Source organism: Erpetoichthys calabaricus, chromosome 2 (genome assembly GCF_900747795.2).
Source record: "Erpetoichthys calabaricus chromosome 2, fErpCal1.3, whole genome shotgun sequence".
Lineage (NCBI taxonomy): Eukaryota > Metazoa > Chordata > Cladistia > Polypteriformes > Polypteridae > Erpetoichthys > Erpetoichthys calabaricus.
The window spans coordinates 236,569,880-236,587,152 of NC_041395.2; the positions used below are offsets into that span (position 1 = coordinate 236,569,880).

At 37.0% G+C, this 17,273-nt stretch overlaps 1 protein-coding gene across 1 annotated transcript in view; it reads left to right on the top strand.

The window, feature by feature from the left end:
* The window catches only part of edrf1 (erythroid differentiation regulatory factor 1), a 57,279-nt gene that overhangs the window by 35,273 nt on the left and 4,733 nt on the right, over nt 1-17,273 (top strand). The window contains exons 19-25 of the mRNA XM_028795280.2: nt 2,487-2,705; nt 3,859-4,085; nt 9,048-9,206; nt 9,820-9,969; nt 10,967-11,120; nt 12,995-13,110; nt 17,006-17,172. Of these exons, the coding sequence (XP_028651113.1) occupies nt 2,487-2,705; nt 3,859-4,085; nt 9,048-9,206; nt 9,820-9,969; nt 10,967-11,120; nt 12,995-13,110; nt 17,006-17,172 (1,192 nt within the window). The remainder of the gene's footprint in view (nt 1-2,486; nt 2,706-3,858; nt 4,086-9,047; nt 9,207-9,819; nt 9,970-10,966; nt 11,121-12,994; nt 13,111-17,005; nt 17,173-17,273) is intronic.

Genomic DNA, 17,273 nt, shown 5'->3' on the forward strand with positions numbered 1-17,273 from the left:
AGATGTGGATAGTGCACTCAAGTATTGATAGCCATTTAAAACTTCATTGAAATGTAAAGAAACAAAAACTGAACCGTTTTGCTGGTGTTTTGTTATACTTGAAACACTTATTCAACATAGAGGTCTTAGTTTTGTTAGAAACGTGTTTTGTGCAATTTCATCTACACATTTAAATTGGAATGGTATTTGGAGTGGTTAAAATCAGACAAGAAAAAGCAAAGGCACAAGATAATGTTTTAAGGAGGGAGTGCTTGTTGACAGTAAACACGTGAGTTCATTACATGTTTTAATTAATAACCAAATGTTTTGTCAGTATATGATGAGACAACTTTTTTTTTTTGGTACTCTAAGAATCGTGATTGGCCCCCTTCAGACTTTTTTTTTTTTTTTTTACTTTCTTCCTACAAACTACCAAGTCATCATCCATTACCGCACTGTTTTTAAGCCATTGCGATAGTTTTAAATTGCCATTAAAAATATTTTTTGTTTCCTTGGTTACACTAGCAGTTAGTAAGTAGAGATGCTGTGCCCTCCAGTAGACTGTTTTGAAGCATCTTCTTTCCCAAGCGTATGGTGAAAAGATCTTATCTCAGGATCTCTTTTCTGAATCTTCTTCATTACACTTTTGTACCCCAGTGGTTGCTTTCACTAGTGCTATGAAGTCTTCCTTATGAACATTCATAGAAACAGTATCTGTGAGACAACCTAATGCTCAAAATGACATGGGCAAAAAGAAATAATCTAATTGTTACAGTTTATTGATAGAACAAGTATGAGGAGAATTTAGCAGGAATGATGAATAAAGTTTCAATCATAATACCATTTCCATTTAAAAACCAGTATCTAAAACGGATCTAGGAAAAATTGATCTATTGTGAGAATGTGTGATCTTGAATGTCAGGCAATGCAAAGACAAATTGAGCACACTCTTTCTGTGCATTATTCAATTTGTTACCACTTAGCGTTCATCCCAGTCTCTCTATTTATTGTATCATTGCCATTGTTCTGGGGAGATAAGCAAGTAAGATTTTGATGTACTAATTATACATGGCAATAAACTTGGAATTTGATATACAGTATATAATACAGGGAATGCAGTACATAAAACCTGAAAATGTCATATTCCCATTTCTTGAAAGTATTCCTGTCTATGCACAAATAATAAACTACCATCCTAAACTATAGTTGAACACTGTACTGTAGCAGTCAGCCTCTAAACGGTGCAATAGCTACATTTCACTGCCCATTAGGGAGCTGGGTGATTTTCAGAAGATTCATCAGCATTAGATTTATTGGTCCTCAACCTCTTTCCTAGGTTCTGCCAACCCCAAAATAGTGATAGTGAGAGCAGTCAATCCAAAAACTGTATTTATACCATTCACAATATAGACACTAACAACAACACTTGCATACATTTACAGCAAAGTAGTAGTGTGTGCTGTTAGTGACACCTTTTCCTAATGGACGCCCAACCTCCTGAAAAAGCTACCAATTTTTTTCCCTTTGTATGGAACATCCACAAACACAGACATTGATACAGATATTCAAGAGAATAAAAAAATATACATTTAAATGCAGTCTGATGATATAAGGGTGAATGTCATATTGTTTTGTTTTAGGTAAGGTTTACTGGATACCAGAGAATGTGCAACAAATTTAGATAGCAAGCTCACCTCTGTCACAAAAAATGAAAACAATTGTTACTTGCCTGATGGGATCAATGGGAAAGAGCCCCCAAACCTTTCCATATATTCATCTTTTAGGTGGTCACCTCAGAGTAGTGGGAGTCCCCTTGTGTTCAGTTTGTTTTTGTTTTCTTTATTAGCCCCAATAGTTACCTCCTTGTTTCTGTCTCTCCCAATTCTCCATCTCATCTTTTGGCTGCAGTAATTTAAAAGAAATAATCCTGCTTGAATTCATTACTGCTTACACTGAGGTCTGCCTAAGGTGGCAGCCTGGCACCAACCCTAGCAAGCCAGAAAGTCCTTGTGGGTAAACCAGCTTGCTAGAAGTTAACATTAGATTTATTAAGGCAACTAGATTAAAAATGAGATCCTTTCATAAAGTTTTTTTAATCAGATAAAGATCATCTTAAGTGTCACTTAATGTAGTCTAACAAAATGCTTTCTTGTTATATTTGGAGAATTGGAAGTGGTGTGTATCATCTGCGTAAAATGTCGATAAAATTTTTTAAACAGAATATATATATTTTTTGTTGATTAACTATATCCTATACCTGCATATTTAACAATAATGTTCTCACATAATTTTGGGAGCAGAATCAGATTTTATATTTTATTATCTGATTGTATTTTAGATTAGTATTTGTATTCTTGAATTACTTACCACTATAGATACCACTATAGATTGTTTATTTTTTTTTTCTTCTCAATTAGATATACTAGAAGTAATTTAATTAGTCATTATTTACAATGTACAATACTTCTGTGTTTATAAATTTTCTGACGATAGATGTGGTTTTAAAGCATTTAATTTAGCAACGGACATGGCTACAGACCCAGAGTACCAGTTGACGGTTAGCTGTAAATGCTACGAAGCAGTTTATGATCTTCTAGTGTCATTGAATCTGAAGGACCAACATCCTGATCAGCTTAACCAAGTGCTGAAAAGATTAGGCAACATTCGAAATGAAATTGGAGTCTTCTATATGAATCAGGCTGCTGCTGTGCAGAGCGAAAGGGCAGGTATGTTCAGTTTATTTCTTTGGTGTTTTTCATTGTGTTCAATCTTAATTAGCTTTTCTTTGGGGATATCATTTTAAACTTATGAATTATCAAAAATGTACAGTAAGAGAAAGTGAGGGAATACCATATGGTGATGAAGTATTTCCTAAGCCTGACGCGTTCAGTTCTTATCTGTCAGTTGTAGAATGTCTCCCACTGGAAGCCAGAAAGGATGGACGGTATGCTTTTTTAGTTTGAAAAGGAAGACAGTGGTCAGTGAGTTGGTGATCCACAAACCATCCTTTCTTTGGCCTGGTCAAGAAGAACCATAGTACAGTTTTTAACATGTCTCCTGCCTAACTAATAACACACTTTTCTTTATTTAAATTCATCATTATCTGCCTGTCCCAAGCTTCATCTAATTGGTGTTGAAACTTTGAATAACTTATCTTTTTTGTGTGCTTCAAGGCTTTAAACATATTTTTACCCATTCTGGCGTATTTAAGCGTTGAATATTTGGTCTTCTTTGTATGCTTATGGGTTTTAAAATTCATATCAGTCCTTTCAGGGTGTACATATTCAATGTGTAAGGCAGCTTTTCTCAACCTTTAAGTATTTGCGACCCGAATTTTTATAACAGTTTTAATTGCGCCCCCCTAACGTTTTTTTGAAGCCCTAATAAAATGTATTCCTATATTTTTTGCTGCCGATACACCGCTACAAGTTTAAAATTTCCCTGCGAATAGTGAAATTACACCACATACGGCAACATTTGTGCGCGTGCCCCACAGTTTGATAACCGCTGGTGTAAGGCACTGATTTTCAGCATGTTTAACTGCATGAGAATTCAGAAATGAGTTTTAATATATGTGCATTTTTTAAAAATATTTACATAAGCTGATTTTCTTTTTTGGTGTCCTTTTGATAATTTTAATGTTGCTTACAGACCAGATGCACAAAAAGAAATAAAACTTAAATATTGATTTCAAAAAGTTGTGCACTAAAAAGTTCAAAGAAAACCCTTTGCTTATATAGGGTGGCTAATCCCACTATAATAGTTTGTTTTAGAGTGATAAGTTGAAAGAAAATAATTTAAGAATGCCCACTCATAACATACTAATTTACTGTTTTTTGCCTTTTTTTTTTTTTTTTTTTTTTTTTTTTTACATTATAGCAAACAAAGCTGTTTTAGCAACAGAGCAGGAGTTATGGAAGAAAAGTTTTTGCTGCTTTGAAAAGGGAATGAAGGACTTTGACGCCATTGAAGATAAAACAAATACTGCTTTGCTTCTGTGCAATACGGGAAGGCTAATGAGGATCTGTGCACAAGCTCATTGTCCACTGAGTACTGATGAAAAACGTGGTGAATTTTCCCCAGAAGAGGCTTTGTATTATAACAAGGTAATGATTGTAAATTGCTTTGCTCACTTCATTATGTAAAAAGAAAATAAATCACATGTCCTATTCATAAAGTAAAAGGGCATCCTGTCTTTCCCCCAGATACCTTGGTAAGTATTTGAGTATTATTAGGTGAAATCTAAAGTCTGTCCTATAAATTCTTTTCCTAGGCATACTACTGCAGTATACTTTCACTATTTGAGTATTATTAGGTGAAATCTAAAGTCTGTCCTATAAATTCTTTTCCTAGTCATACTACTGCAGTATACTTTCACTGTAAAATAAAGGTTCTCTAAATCTCTAAAAGTCTTTCTAAGAACAAAATCGTATCTTGCCCAAAATGGTTTACTCATTAAAATAGCAGCATCTAAATATGTGCTGCATCGCTATAAGCATTTCTCTAAAAACATAAATGCAAATTAGCAAGAGCTTCATGCATAATGCAAAGGAAAACCGCTGAAAACATTTTCAAATTTATTGGAACTATAGCCCAAACCATTTACAAATTTATTTTCAAATTTATTGATATTAGGTTAAAGTACATATTATGCTATTCAAATATTTTGCATTTATGGTCTAAATACTAACCTATGCTGCTTAGAAAACACTGTTGTTTGTATATGTGTTTTATTTATAACCTTCTGTCCGTCTCATTTCACATGCTTTACTTGTGTTTTACGTTGCTGTAGGTAAAACATGAGTATACTTTGTATCCATAATCCTGTGTAACAACACAGAAGTACAAAGCCCACACTCAGAAATAACTGGTTCTGCTTCTGTCAAGTGCCCAGACAAAAAGAGTGTAATAATAATTATTTTACATTCCCAACCTCAGTTTTAGTCATGAGCTTTAAGTAATGACTTGAAGAATAAGATTATCACTGCACATGGTAGTAAACAAGTGGTGGCCAAGCTCACTCACAATAACATAGTGATGATTTCAACCACATAGGAAGACCTTAAACTGGAACTGCTTTTTCTCTATGTTGAGTAGAGCCAGTTTAAATGTTTTGTAGCATATAGAAGGAATGTCCTGAATGTTTTTCTTGGTTGGTAAATCAGGTACAGCTGACTGAGTGAAGAACCAGGATGCACTGGAGTGGTTGTAGGTAGTTCCTAGGCTATATAAGGAGATGGAGGGTGAGGTTTGAAATGGCCTACCTTATCTTTCATCATTGTCACCCACACCAAGAAAAGCAGATGGAAAAATTACATTACCATATGTACTTGTGTATAAGTCAGGTCTTGAAACCTGAAAAATCAATCATAAAATCAAACCCCGACTTATACGCCCGTTCAAAATTGCATTATTTTTTTTTTGAATTTTGTTGCAGCAGCACAGTTACCAATTTCTTTTGCCACTTAAACGACTTTTAATTTCAAAACCAGCTTCTTGTTTTCTTCTGATCGAACGCTCCATCGTATATAAGGGATGCTCTTACAGTAAAGGTGCATGAGGGTGTGAGATACAAAAAACACTAAACAGTGCAGACGTAGCTTAGGAATAGTTCAGGTATTACTGTGTGGTCACGTAAACACGATGCATAAAAAAAAAAAGTGTGCTCCGTGGTTACTCTCTCAGGTGGGTGTTAGCATATCATAATCTTTTGGACAAATAGCGTGAGTTTTCCACATTCGACTTATACGACTGACATTATAAAATACTGGAAATTATACGGTAAAATCAAGCCCCGACTTATCCGCGGGAGAACTTAAACGCGAGTATATACTGTATGGTATATTAACCGCAAGTTAAGAAATGTTCATACTTCGTCATTATACTTGCTCATTGTCATTGTAATTTTTTTCTGACAGCACAGCTTGCTCACTGACCAATGCTGACCTGAACTATGATATAAAAAGTGATGGTATTTTTGAATGCTCCAGTCCTTTTTGGATATGAATTTCTTCTACACGTCAATTGAACTTTGTATTAGAGATTTTTTAAAAATAGAAAAGGAAGCTAAATAAATTAATTATTGACTGTAGTACACACAGCATTTGGTTTGAGTAAACAAGAAAACCACATCTTCTTAATGCCAACAAACTCTTGCATTTTGTTAAAATAATATAGGAAGTCCGAGGCTTTATACATTCAGTAATCTGGACATGGCGCAGTCCTGTCATGTTCCACATTTCTTAACAGTTGTCAGCATTGGAGTTCAGTGTTTATCCAAGTTCAGTTCATTTTGGAACTTTTGGAGAGGTAAATAATTTTTTACTTCTTTTATATTTTGTTGTTGACCAAGATATATAGAGCTGTCACCAGTCATAGTGAGGCATTATAAGGGCATATTGCCATTGGTAGAAGGGAGCCCTAGTAGGGTTTCTTTAATTTGTTGGCTCAAAGTATTCAGTGTTAAGTGTGTGAGTGGATGTGCAGCATTATAACAGACTCCCCTCCTTCTCAGAGCCCCATATATTTCCGGTGAGGAGTTGTATATCTGAGTTGGCTTAAACACAGAAGTAGTCAAAGTGAGTCGTTATAAGGGCCTTAGGTATGAAGGATCACCAGTAAGGCTTAATGACACTTCTGTTGTACAATCCAGTGGATAAAAGTACTCATTGGTAGTGTGTCACATAGAGGATGGGAAACATCATCTATGATGGCCATTAGCTTGTTTTTTTTTTCTTCCCCCTCTTCTTTGCTGTTACCTTCAGTAGGTCAAAAGTAGGTCCAATAATTTAGCTTGTTGATTTGGTGTGCCTCCCTTGAAGTGATGTTACCTTCCCAGCTACACCATAGCAAAGAAAATCTCATGGGCTGACACAGCATTATAGAATGTGTAAAGGATGTCACTACACATGTGGGAAAGCAGCAACCTTCTCTGCCCGATCTTGTATAGTGCTTCCATATCAGTGAACAAATCCAGCTTGTCATTGATGTGGATGGACAAGTACTTGGAGCTGTGCACCAGTTGGATACACTTAAGTCAAATGTTTTGATTAATAGTTGGCATAAAGGTTTGTCCATCAAGGTTGGAAGTGGTGAGTTATGGTCACCTTTCTCGCCGTCCAAGGCACTTAAGAGTCTGCAATATGAGAGTCATTTAATAGTGATTGATATTACCTTAGCAGAAGGGGTGAGATCAAAAGCTTGTGTACTGAATGAAGCTAGAGACAAAGACGCATGCTCAGTTCTGCACAGAAGTCACCCTTTTTGTTTACCTTTGTAGTTTGGGTTGGATGTAAAGGTTTAAGTCAGCCCAGGTCTGAGAACTGTAATGAAAAAAGTAGAGCAATGCTGTGCTGTTCTTCAGCTTCCATGCACTCACCTACTCTTAATAATACCTTCAGAAAGTATTCTGACCCCTTCACTACTTTTACAGTATATTGCAGCTTTATGCTAAAATGAGTTAACTTCATTTTTTTCCTTCATCAAACAACACTCAGTACCACAGAACGATAAAGTGAAAACAGGAATGTCTGTAAATTTATTAAAAATAAAACACTGAAATATCTCCTTAACACAAGAACAACAAGGACCCTTTGCTATGACACTTGAAATCTGGTTCAGGAGCATTCCATTCTATTGATCATTGCTGAGCTGTTTCTCCACCTTGTTTGGAGTTCTCATTCAGTTGATTGAACCGATTAGGAAAGGCGCATACCTTTCCGTAGAAGGTCCCACAGTTCACATTGTGCATTAGTGTAAAAGCATTAGGTCTAAGAAAGTGCTGCAGAGATTAGAGACAGGACAGGACAACAATGTCTGCAGCACTGAAGGTTTCCAAGAGCACAGTGGCCTCCATAATTCCTAAATGGAATACTTTAGAACAACCACAACTCTTCCAAGAACTGGATGACCAGATGGGAGAAGGGCCTTGGCAAGAAAGGTGACCAAGAATCCAATGCTCAATCTGGATGAACTCCAGAGAACCCATGTGGATATGGGAGAAGCTTCCAGAATAATAACCACCACTGCAACACTCCGCCAATTTGGGCTTTATGGTAGAATGGCCAGGTGAGACTTTAAAGGCCATTTGGAGTTTGTAAAAAGGCACTTAAAGAATTCTTAGAGTGTGCGACAGAAGATTTTCTAGTCTGATGAAACCATAATTGAACTAATTGGCCTCAATTATAAGTGTTACATCTGGAGAAAACCAGGCACTGCTCATGACGTGTGCAATACCATTCCAACAGTGAAGATTGGTGGTGGGAGAATCATGCTGTGAAGTTGTTTTTCAGTGGCAAAGCTTGAAGACAACTCAGGATTGAGGAATAGCTGAACAGATCAAAGAACAAAGATATCCTTAAATGATCATCATCTGCAGCCAGACACCAGGCTGTAATGGCTGCCAAAGGTGCTTCAATGAGGTATAGGAATACTTGTGTCAAAGGAATATGTCGTTTTTTTTTTTGTTTTTTTTTTTTGCCAAATTTCCTAAAATCCATTTTTTGCTTTGTCATTTTGGTGTATTGAGTGTTGCTTGGTGAAGGAAAAAAATTAAACGATTTTAGCATGAGGTTGTAGCATAACAAAATGTGCAAAAACTGAAGGGGTCTGAATACTGTAAATATTGCCTGGGTAAAGATTTACAACCAGTCTTCTTGAGCTATGAGATTTCAGTACTTTCCACTGCATTACCCCTAATGTAAATCCTGTAATTTACAGTCTGTCTTGGAAAATCTCACTTTTCTGTTTATTTCATTTCAGAAGCTTTAATATATTTTATTCTGAAAATTGTTTGAAGCATTCATTGAACAGGCAGAATTTTCATGCCTGTTTACTATATTAGACGAAATTATATGAGAGCTTAAATATATACTTTTTTTCTTTCAGCTTGCATTTATTTAGTATGTGATTAGTGATTCATCTTATCTTATGCTGGAATGATGCTGTACTTACACTACACGTGTATGTACTGTACATAGATATATACTGTAATATAAATGCATACACTAAGTCACAGAGAAGATTTTTAGAATTTACTCCTAATAGCTTTTTTTTCCTTTTGCTCGCAGGCCATTGATTATTATTTAAAAGCAATGAGGTCACTTGAAAAAAGAGAAACCCACCCAGCAGTGTGGGACTCTGTGAACTGGGAGCTGTCCACTACTTACTTTACTTTAGCCACTCTGCTGCAGGACTATGCACCTCTGTCGAGAAAAGCACAAGAACAGGCATGTATAGTTCCACAGAAGACGTAATGCTTTTGGAATACATTGTTTGGAATTGTGCTCTCTTTATAAGTGTAAAAAATTTGATTGCTGTGATTTTTTTTTTTAATCTAGATTTGTAACTATATTAAACTCTAGTGATTTTTTTTATTTATATATGATCTTATTTGTAGTGATAAGTATTTTTTGTTAATATTTTAAGACGTTTCAAAATTGGATCAACATTCTGCCTTTGTGACATAATTTCAGAGTACTGTAATGTGTGAATAAATTAGGAATGATGTCCAAAAGTAGCATATCTTTCCTAAAAAATGGTAAGCTGGGATATTTGTTAATCACTTTTAGCTTACATCCATTTCAATATGTACTATAGATGCATGCTGTCCCTACAAACTATTTTTTATGTTTTGAAAGAATTTCAAAATTTATTGTGGTTTATAAATGATAACCTAAGATGTCTCATTTAGTTTTGAGAAGCCAGTGATGGGAACTTTGCATTTATCTTTGTTTTAATGTTCTGTTAACCCTTTTTGTTAAAATGATCTAAAAATGTACAGAATTTCATTTCTATAGTGCTTAATTTTTCCATGTTTTTCCAAACTTGAATCTTTTTCAGATTGAAAAAGAAGTGACCGAGGCAATGATGAAATCTCTGAAGTACTGTGATTTGCAGACTGTTTCTGCAAGACAGCCCCTCTACCAGTACCGGGCCGCTACTATTCATCATAGACTTGCCTCCATGTATCATAGTTGTTTTCGTAACCAAGTAAGGTTTTATTCATTTTTTTCCCCCATTCCTCAAAGTTTACATTTTCAGGACTTCTAGGTGTTTGTGTGTCACCAATCCAGCTGTGCTCCATTCTGTAGGCTGCAGCAGGATGTACTTGGAATGACTGCAAAGAGAATCGGGGAGTTTTGAAAATTCTGAGACTTGGCCCATATATGTACAAAAATACATCTTCTTTGTGGTTCATAAGACGAGACTTTGTATTAAAAAGACTTATTTCGTGTACTGTATATACTCGTGTTTAAGTTCTCCCGCGCATAAGTTGGGACTTGATTTTAGAGTATAATTTCCAGTATTTTATATTGTTGGTCATATAAGTCGAATGTGGAAAACTCACGCTATTGGTCCAAAAGATTATGATATGCTAACACACACCTCAGAGAGAAACCACAGAGCACACTGCCTTTTTTTTTTTTTTCTATGTATTGTGCCTACGTGACCACACGGTAATACCCGAACTATTCCGAAGCGACGTTTGCATTGATTTGTGTTTTTTGTATCTCACACCCTCATACATATTTATCGTAAGAGTATCCCTTATCTACGATGGAGCATTCGATTCGATATTCGAGAAAATATGAAGCTGGTTTTAAATTAAAAGTCGTTGAAGTGGCAAAAGAAATTGGTAACTGCGCTGCTGCAACAAAATTCGACATGTCTGAGAAACTGGTGTGAGATTGGCAGAAGCAAGAAGATGTAAAAAAAAAATAATAATTATGTGTCGCATTTTTGAACGGGCATATAAGTCAGGTTCTGATTTTTATGATCGATTTTTCAGGTTTCAAGAACCAACTTATATGCGAGTATATACGGTACATGAATTTTCTTAAAATGGTTATTCTTTTTTAGGTGAAACTTGTATTGTGTAGGCCTGTCCTTTAGGGTGTTTTTGTTGGATACCTTTTTTTATTAAAGGGTATTCTACTACAGTTACCTACGTCCACTCCTACTAATTTGTTTTTCCTTTCCTTACTAGGTTGGGGACGAGCATCTTAGGAAGCAACATAAGAATCTAGCAGATCTTCATTATACTAAAGCTGTGAGACTTTTCCAAGTTCTTAAAGATGCCCCTTGTGAACTGCTTAGAACACAGTTAGAACGAGTTGCATTTGTTGAGTTTCAAATGGCAGGTAAAACATCCAGAGTTGTTACTACAGTAGTGAAAATGTACAGAGTAATAGGGTCAGTATTGCTTTATTAGATGTTGTTGTAGTATGAATCTTTAATTACTACATATAAATAAAAATATTTTCATGTGAAAAGTAACTATATCTCTTTTTATGTCTATGGTGCATAATAATGAGAACTAAAATTAAATAAGTGCAACTTCAGGTGATGAAAGACTTGCATTAGATTTTATTTTTTACTTAGGTTATTTTTTGTTGAATAAATAACAAATATACCTGAGGCAGTAGCTTGTAAAACCTGCTTTAGTAGCAATAATTTGATGTAACTGAGTTTTCCGTATGTGTGTATCAAGTCTCTGCTTCAGTTATTGGTGGTGTAAATCCATTTTAATGAAGCTTGGATCTCATAAGGTCCTACCACAGCTCCTCAGTGAGGATGAGGTCTGGACTTGACATTCTAAAATGTTAATTCTTTACTTTGTTTTAGCTGTTTAGTTGTACATTTTCTGCTGTGCTTAGGGGTGTTTTCCTTTTGCATTATCCAGTTTCAGCCTCACTTTAGCTGTCAGAAAGGAAGCATCACATTCTTCTCAAGAATAAAGAGGACGTCATAGTGGACTAAGATTTCCATGCCTTATGTCCAAATTTTCACTCCTTCACTACCGTGGTTGATAGACAAAATGAGTTTCTACTAATGATAGATTGTTAGGATTCTGTAAAATGCCATCTTGCTAGAGTGTGTTGCTCCAGACATCTTAGCAAAAATAAGATGTGTTGTCATGCTCTTTTTTTTTTGAGAGAACGGGCTAGCTCTTGACCACTTTTCTATGAAAGCCATATTTTTTCAGTCTTTTTGTGGTGGTGGAGTCATGAACTAAAGGATGTTCGGTGTCGACAGAGGCATACTGATCCCTGGATGTGACATTGGGCTTCTTACTAATTCATCACATAGTCTTGTTTTTGCATGCATTTCCTAGGAAGGTCTAGAATGTTCATTTGTTGATAATCCTCCTTTCAGTAAAATAATGGAATTCTGACTTGGTTGGGGGTGACCTTTGTGGTTAAGAGTGGAACTGCAATTTCCATAAAAAATGCTGAGATGCCAACCTAGTTGTCCCCAATCAAAATGAAAATAATGCAAAGAAAAGCAGCCGCTGTGAGCACAAACGAAACACAGAAGTCAAACATCAAATTAAGGAGCCATCAGACATTTTAATTCCATTCTTGCCTACAGTACAGTCTTTCCACAATGTGACTGCTCCTTCTGTTAGCCTTGGAGTTTATAGGTGTGGGACTGGAAGGGGCAGAGTAAGTTGCCCACACTGGGCATGTTATCATTACTGTGGAGGGAATAGAAGAGGACATAGTTAGCGGCAGCGTCCCCTCTCGACCTGGGGTGGTAGTGCATGCGTCAGATGAGCCCGGAGAGTGAACCACTGACATGCATGTGTGGCACCTTGTGATTGTTCACAGACTGGCGAGCAGCAATTGAGGTTAGCGCAGATGTCTTGTTATTGGCATGGTGTCAGCACAAACCCAAGTTCTTCAGACCAAACTGCTAAAGTTTCTGTTTTTATAGCTAGATGGGAGTCTTTCTGATGCTCTACTACTGAAGTGCATTTAATTAGCAGCTTGTGGCTCTAACTAGCCTCTTAATTAATACGTCAACGGTAGGATGGAGTTACTTTTTACATATCACTTTTGAGTACATGTTGACAATTTAAAATCTGTTGTGTGTTTTTCATCACTTAAGGTCAGATTTGTTCCTTTTAAGATAATTTTAAATGTATTTTAATAGTAATTATTTCAGTTCAGATGAATAACCAAGACCTCAGATTGATTATGCTGAAACTTTGTGGTTTCTCCCCCATCTTTAGGCATGAGTAGCAATGCTGCAAAACTTAAAACCCTTACGGCCACACTGGACATCATATCAGATACAAGGCAGGCCTTTGAGATGATCCACAAAGAAATGTTGGAGGAACAGAAACAGGTAATTGAGCATTTTTAAAAGTTAGTTTTTATCGAAGATTAAGTGGCTTGGTGGTATTCTCTGTGTGTTTTGAAACTAACTGAAGGTCTCCTCAGAGCTGAAGTCTGATAGAGGTAGATATGAGTTGACAAATACACAGTTACTAAAATGGCTTAATATGTCTTCATTTCTAGTCATCTCAATGTGTCACTTGCAGTAACAGCACTTTGAGGCAGAATATTAAATGCAAGCACAGCCAGTCCCTCCACTTAATGTAAAATGTTTAGAACAGTCACACACATCTGTGCGACTCCTTTATATACAGGAGGTCACCATAAATCAGGCCTGCAGGAGAGCCTTGCATTGCCACAGTTGATAATCAGCACAAATGTCCAGATGAAGTATTTCTTCAGTGATGCACACTAGGAATGCACTGAACATTCTTACAATTCTGAATGTATATGAAGTGGCACACAAAGAAAGAAAAAATAATTGTGAACGGATAGCCAAAGTCGCCCTCAGTTGAAACCAATTCAGAACCTACTTCTGCGTCCATGAAAAACTACTTAGAAAGCTTCACTGCAATACATCATATTGAAAAGAATGGACTTGCTAGTTCACAAATTCGCTAGTGATGTCTCTACACTTGATTATAACCTTTTGTAACCTCTCCACAGTCACTATGCTAATGGAAAAGATTTTTATTTGCTTCTGCTGGAAATACAGAAAGAGTTGAGAGCTCTAGCATCTCACACTCCTTTACAGTGGTTTGTCCTCCGTTCCAATTGGAGTGAATTTCTTGGCACTGTCTGCTCACCATTTTTTTTTAAGAATATCATTTGAAAATATCAGATTATCTTCATGGGATGTGAAGGTTCATGAAAGTACAGTACTGAGGTGCCTACATACACCCACATTGTATTCTAGATACAGCTTTCTCAAAGTCCATTCAAATACTTGCCGCTTGGGTGACAAGGGTTTGTGAATCAAAAAAGGAGATCCCAGACGTGCTGTAGACACTGACAAAATCCCGTCACAGGAGAAAGACATTCACACTGTGACAAAATGAAATAGGCCACTCCAAGAAGACTTGGTCAAGTAGTCAGTGCGATGTCTGCACACCCAAGAACTCTATTTTAAACACCTGCAATGGAGCATCATAATCTGAATATGAAAATTATACAGCCCATCACTTTGTGATTCTTAAAAGGCCAACAGCCTGACAAATGCTCTGAAACTCACTCCACTGATTGGCCACTTTTCTGGAACAGATACACACTTGAGTCAGGGCAATGGTAAGAAAGTAAGACAGTGGATATACACTCACTGATCAAATTATTAGGAACATTATACTAACAGTGTCTATGGCCTCCTTTTGCTTTCAAGAGGGCCTCAATTGTTGTTCTTGTGGATTCCACAAAATGTTGGAAACATCCTTTGAGATTCTGGTCCACTTTGACATGATTGTAACACACAGTTTCTGCAGATTTGTCAAGAAGATGGGTAAATTGTGTCAGCAACAATACTCAACTACACCGTGGCATTCAAGTGATGATTCCTAAATTGTGCCAAGAAAATATTCCCCACCCTGCTACACCACCATCACCACCAGCCTGGACATTTGACACAAGTCTAGGTGTGTGCATTCATTCATGCTGTTGGCACCAAATTCTCACCCTACAACCTGTGTGTCTCAGCATAACTCCAGATTCATCAGGCCTGGCTACATTTTTCCATTCTTCAACTGTCCAGTTTTGTTGAGCCCGTGCCCACTGCAGCCTAAGCTTTCTGTTCTTAGTTGACAGGAATGTAACCTGACGTGGTCTTCTGCTGTTGCAGCCCCTCCATCCACCACAAGGTTCAACTTGTTGTGCATTCTAAGATGTTTTTTTGCTCATCACAGTTGTACAGAGTGGCATTCTGGGACAATTTACATTTACATTGATTTGGCCAACTTACAACATTTGAGATACAACTGGTTGCATTTCTTTTTCTAATTGGCTCACAGGCAGGTGAAGTGAGTTGCACAAGGTCTGTGATGGGATCTGAACCCATAACCTCAGGGTTTGAAGTCCAAAACATTAACCACCATGCCACAGTCTGGCCATTCTCCTCTGACCAGTCTCATCAATAAGGAGTTTCCGTCCACAAAACCGCCTCTCACTGGGTGTGTTTTGTTTTTCACGCTATTCTGAAGAAACTCTGGAGACTTTTGTGCATGAAATTCCTAGCAGATCAGCAGTTACAGAAATATTCAAACCAGCACGTCCGGCACCAACAATCATGCCACAGTCGAAATCACTTGAGATCACATTTTTTCCCCATTCTGGTGTTGGATGTGAACATTAACTGAAGCTCCTGACCTGTATCTTGATTGTATGCATTGTGGTGCTGCCACATGATTGGCTGATTAGATATCTGCTTGATTGTAAGCATTGTGGTGCTGCCACATGATTGGCTGATTAGATATCTGCTTGATTGTAAGCATTGTGGTGCTGCCACAAATTGGCTGATTAGATATCTGCTTGATTTTAAGCATTGTGGTGCTGCCACATGATTGGCTGATTAGATATCTGCTTGATTGTAAGCATTGTGGTGCTGCCACATGATTGGCTGATTAGATATCTGCTTGATTGTAAGCATTGTGGTGATTGTGGTGCTGCCACGTGATTGGCTGATTACATATCTGCTTGATTGTAAGCATTGTGGTGCTGCCACATGATTGGCTGATTAGATATCTGCTTGATTTTAAGCATTGTGGTGCCGCCACATGATTGGCTGATTAGATATCTGCTTGATTTTAAGTATTGTGCTGCTGCCACATGATTGGCTGATTAGATATCTTCTTTATTGTAAGCATTGTGGTGCTGCCACATGATTGGCTGATTAGATATCTTCTTTATTGTAAGCATTGTGGTGCTGCCACATGATTGGCTGATTAGATATCTTCTTTATTGTAAGCATTTTGGTGCTGCCACATGATTGGCTGATTAGATAATTGCATGGATCAGCAGCTGTGCAGGTGTTCCTAATAATTTGCTCAATGAGACTGGTTGATTAAACATTTTTAAAAGACTTTTTTTTTTTTTTTTTAACTTTTTCACAATTAATAATATTGTTGCCTTTGGTGTTATTGTAAGATGTTTTGTTAACATTGTTACGAGCTAATTGAAACGTTTTGAGACTAACTGAGCTACCAGAGTCTGATTTGTGCTGGGAATGATGTGGGATGATGCACGAGTCCTGTTCGGGGTCTTTGACTGGTTCTCTTTAGTCTTTGAGTTGTTTCACCCAATAGTTTATCACCAGGGTTTGAGACCGTAGTTGCAAGTGATGTTTCGTTTACTGTGCAACAAAGCTTGAGAAAGGCACATAGAGCAGAGAGACACTAAACATGACGACAGTGTGGCTACAAGGGGGCAGAAGGATTTCAGGGACAGAAAATGAAGAAGTGAGATAAATTATGGCTGCTACCATGAGTACGGTGTCATAAACTGTACTGCCGCTTTTCCTTGAACTTTCTGGAGCAATTCAAGAAGTGTGTAGTGTGAAAGAAGGAAAACCCTGAGTAATCTTCAGAGGAGTAACCCCAAAAGCCTTTGAGTCAGCCTTCGCTTAATGCTGTATACATTTATACTTTCATTAATATCATGGAAATTGTGCAGAGGAAATCCTGAGTCTTGACTTGGCTTGAGAGTTGTTTTCAGTAAATTGGTAATTCAGTCCAACCTTTATTTCTTGTTTACCATCTGTCCACATTTTAAACTGCCAAAAAATTTAGGCAAAGCTTTAAATGAGAAGAATCAGTAGATTGACTGCAGTGTTTGGTAATAGTGTCTGTGTCTTTTTTGTTTTTTTTTATTTTAAATAGTTGGAAATTTTCAAAGTTAAAGATTTGCTTTATTTTCCTAAACAGAATCTTAATGGTGCAGGAGAATGTGACTCTAATGGAGCCAATACGAATTCCTCGAATGGTCTCAACACTGAAGAGGTTGAGAAGTTAATCAATATTTTCGAGCCTAGTTTATCGTTCTTGCTGTTGCAGCTGGTAAAGCTCATGACCACCACCAAAAAGAAATCAAGGTAAGTAAATGCAACTCATTGGATGGTTTGCCTTCTGTCCCATTAAACCAGAGCTCAGTGCGGGGGTCAGTGGTGAGTTGTTATGTTAAACAGATGTAGAT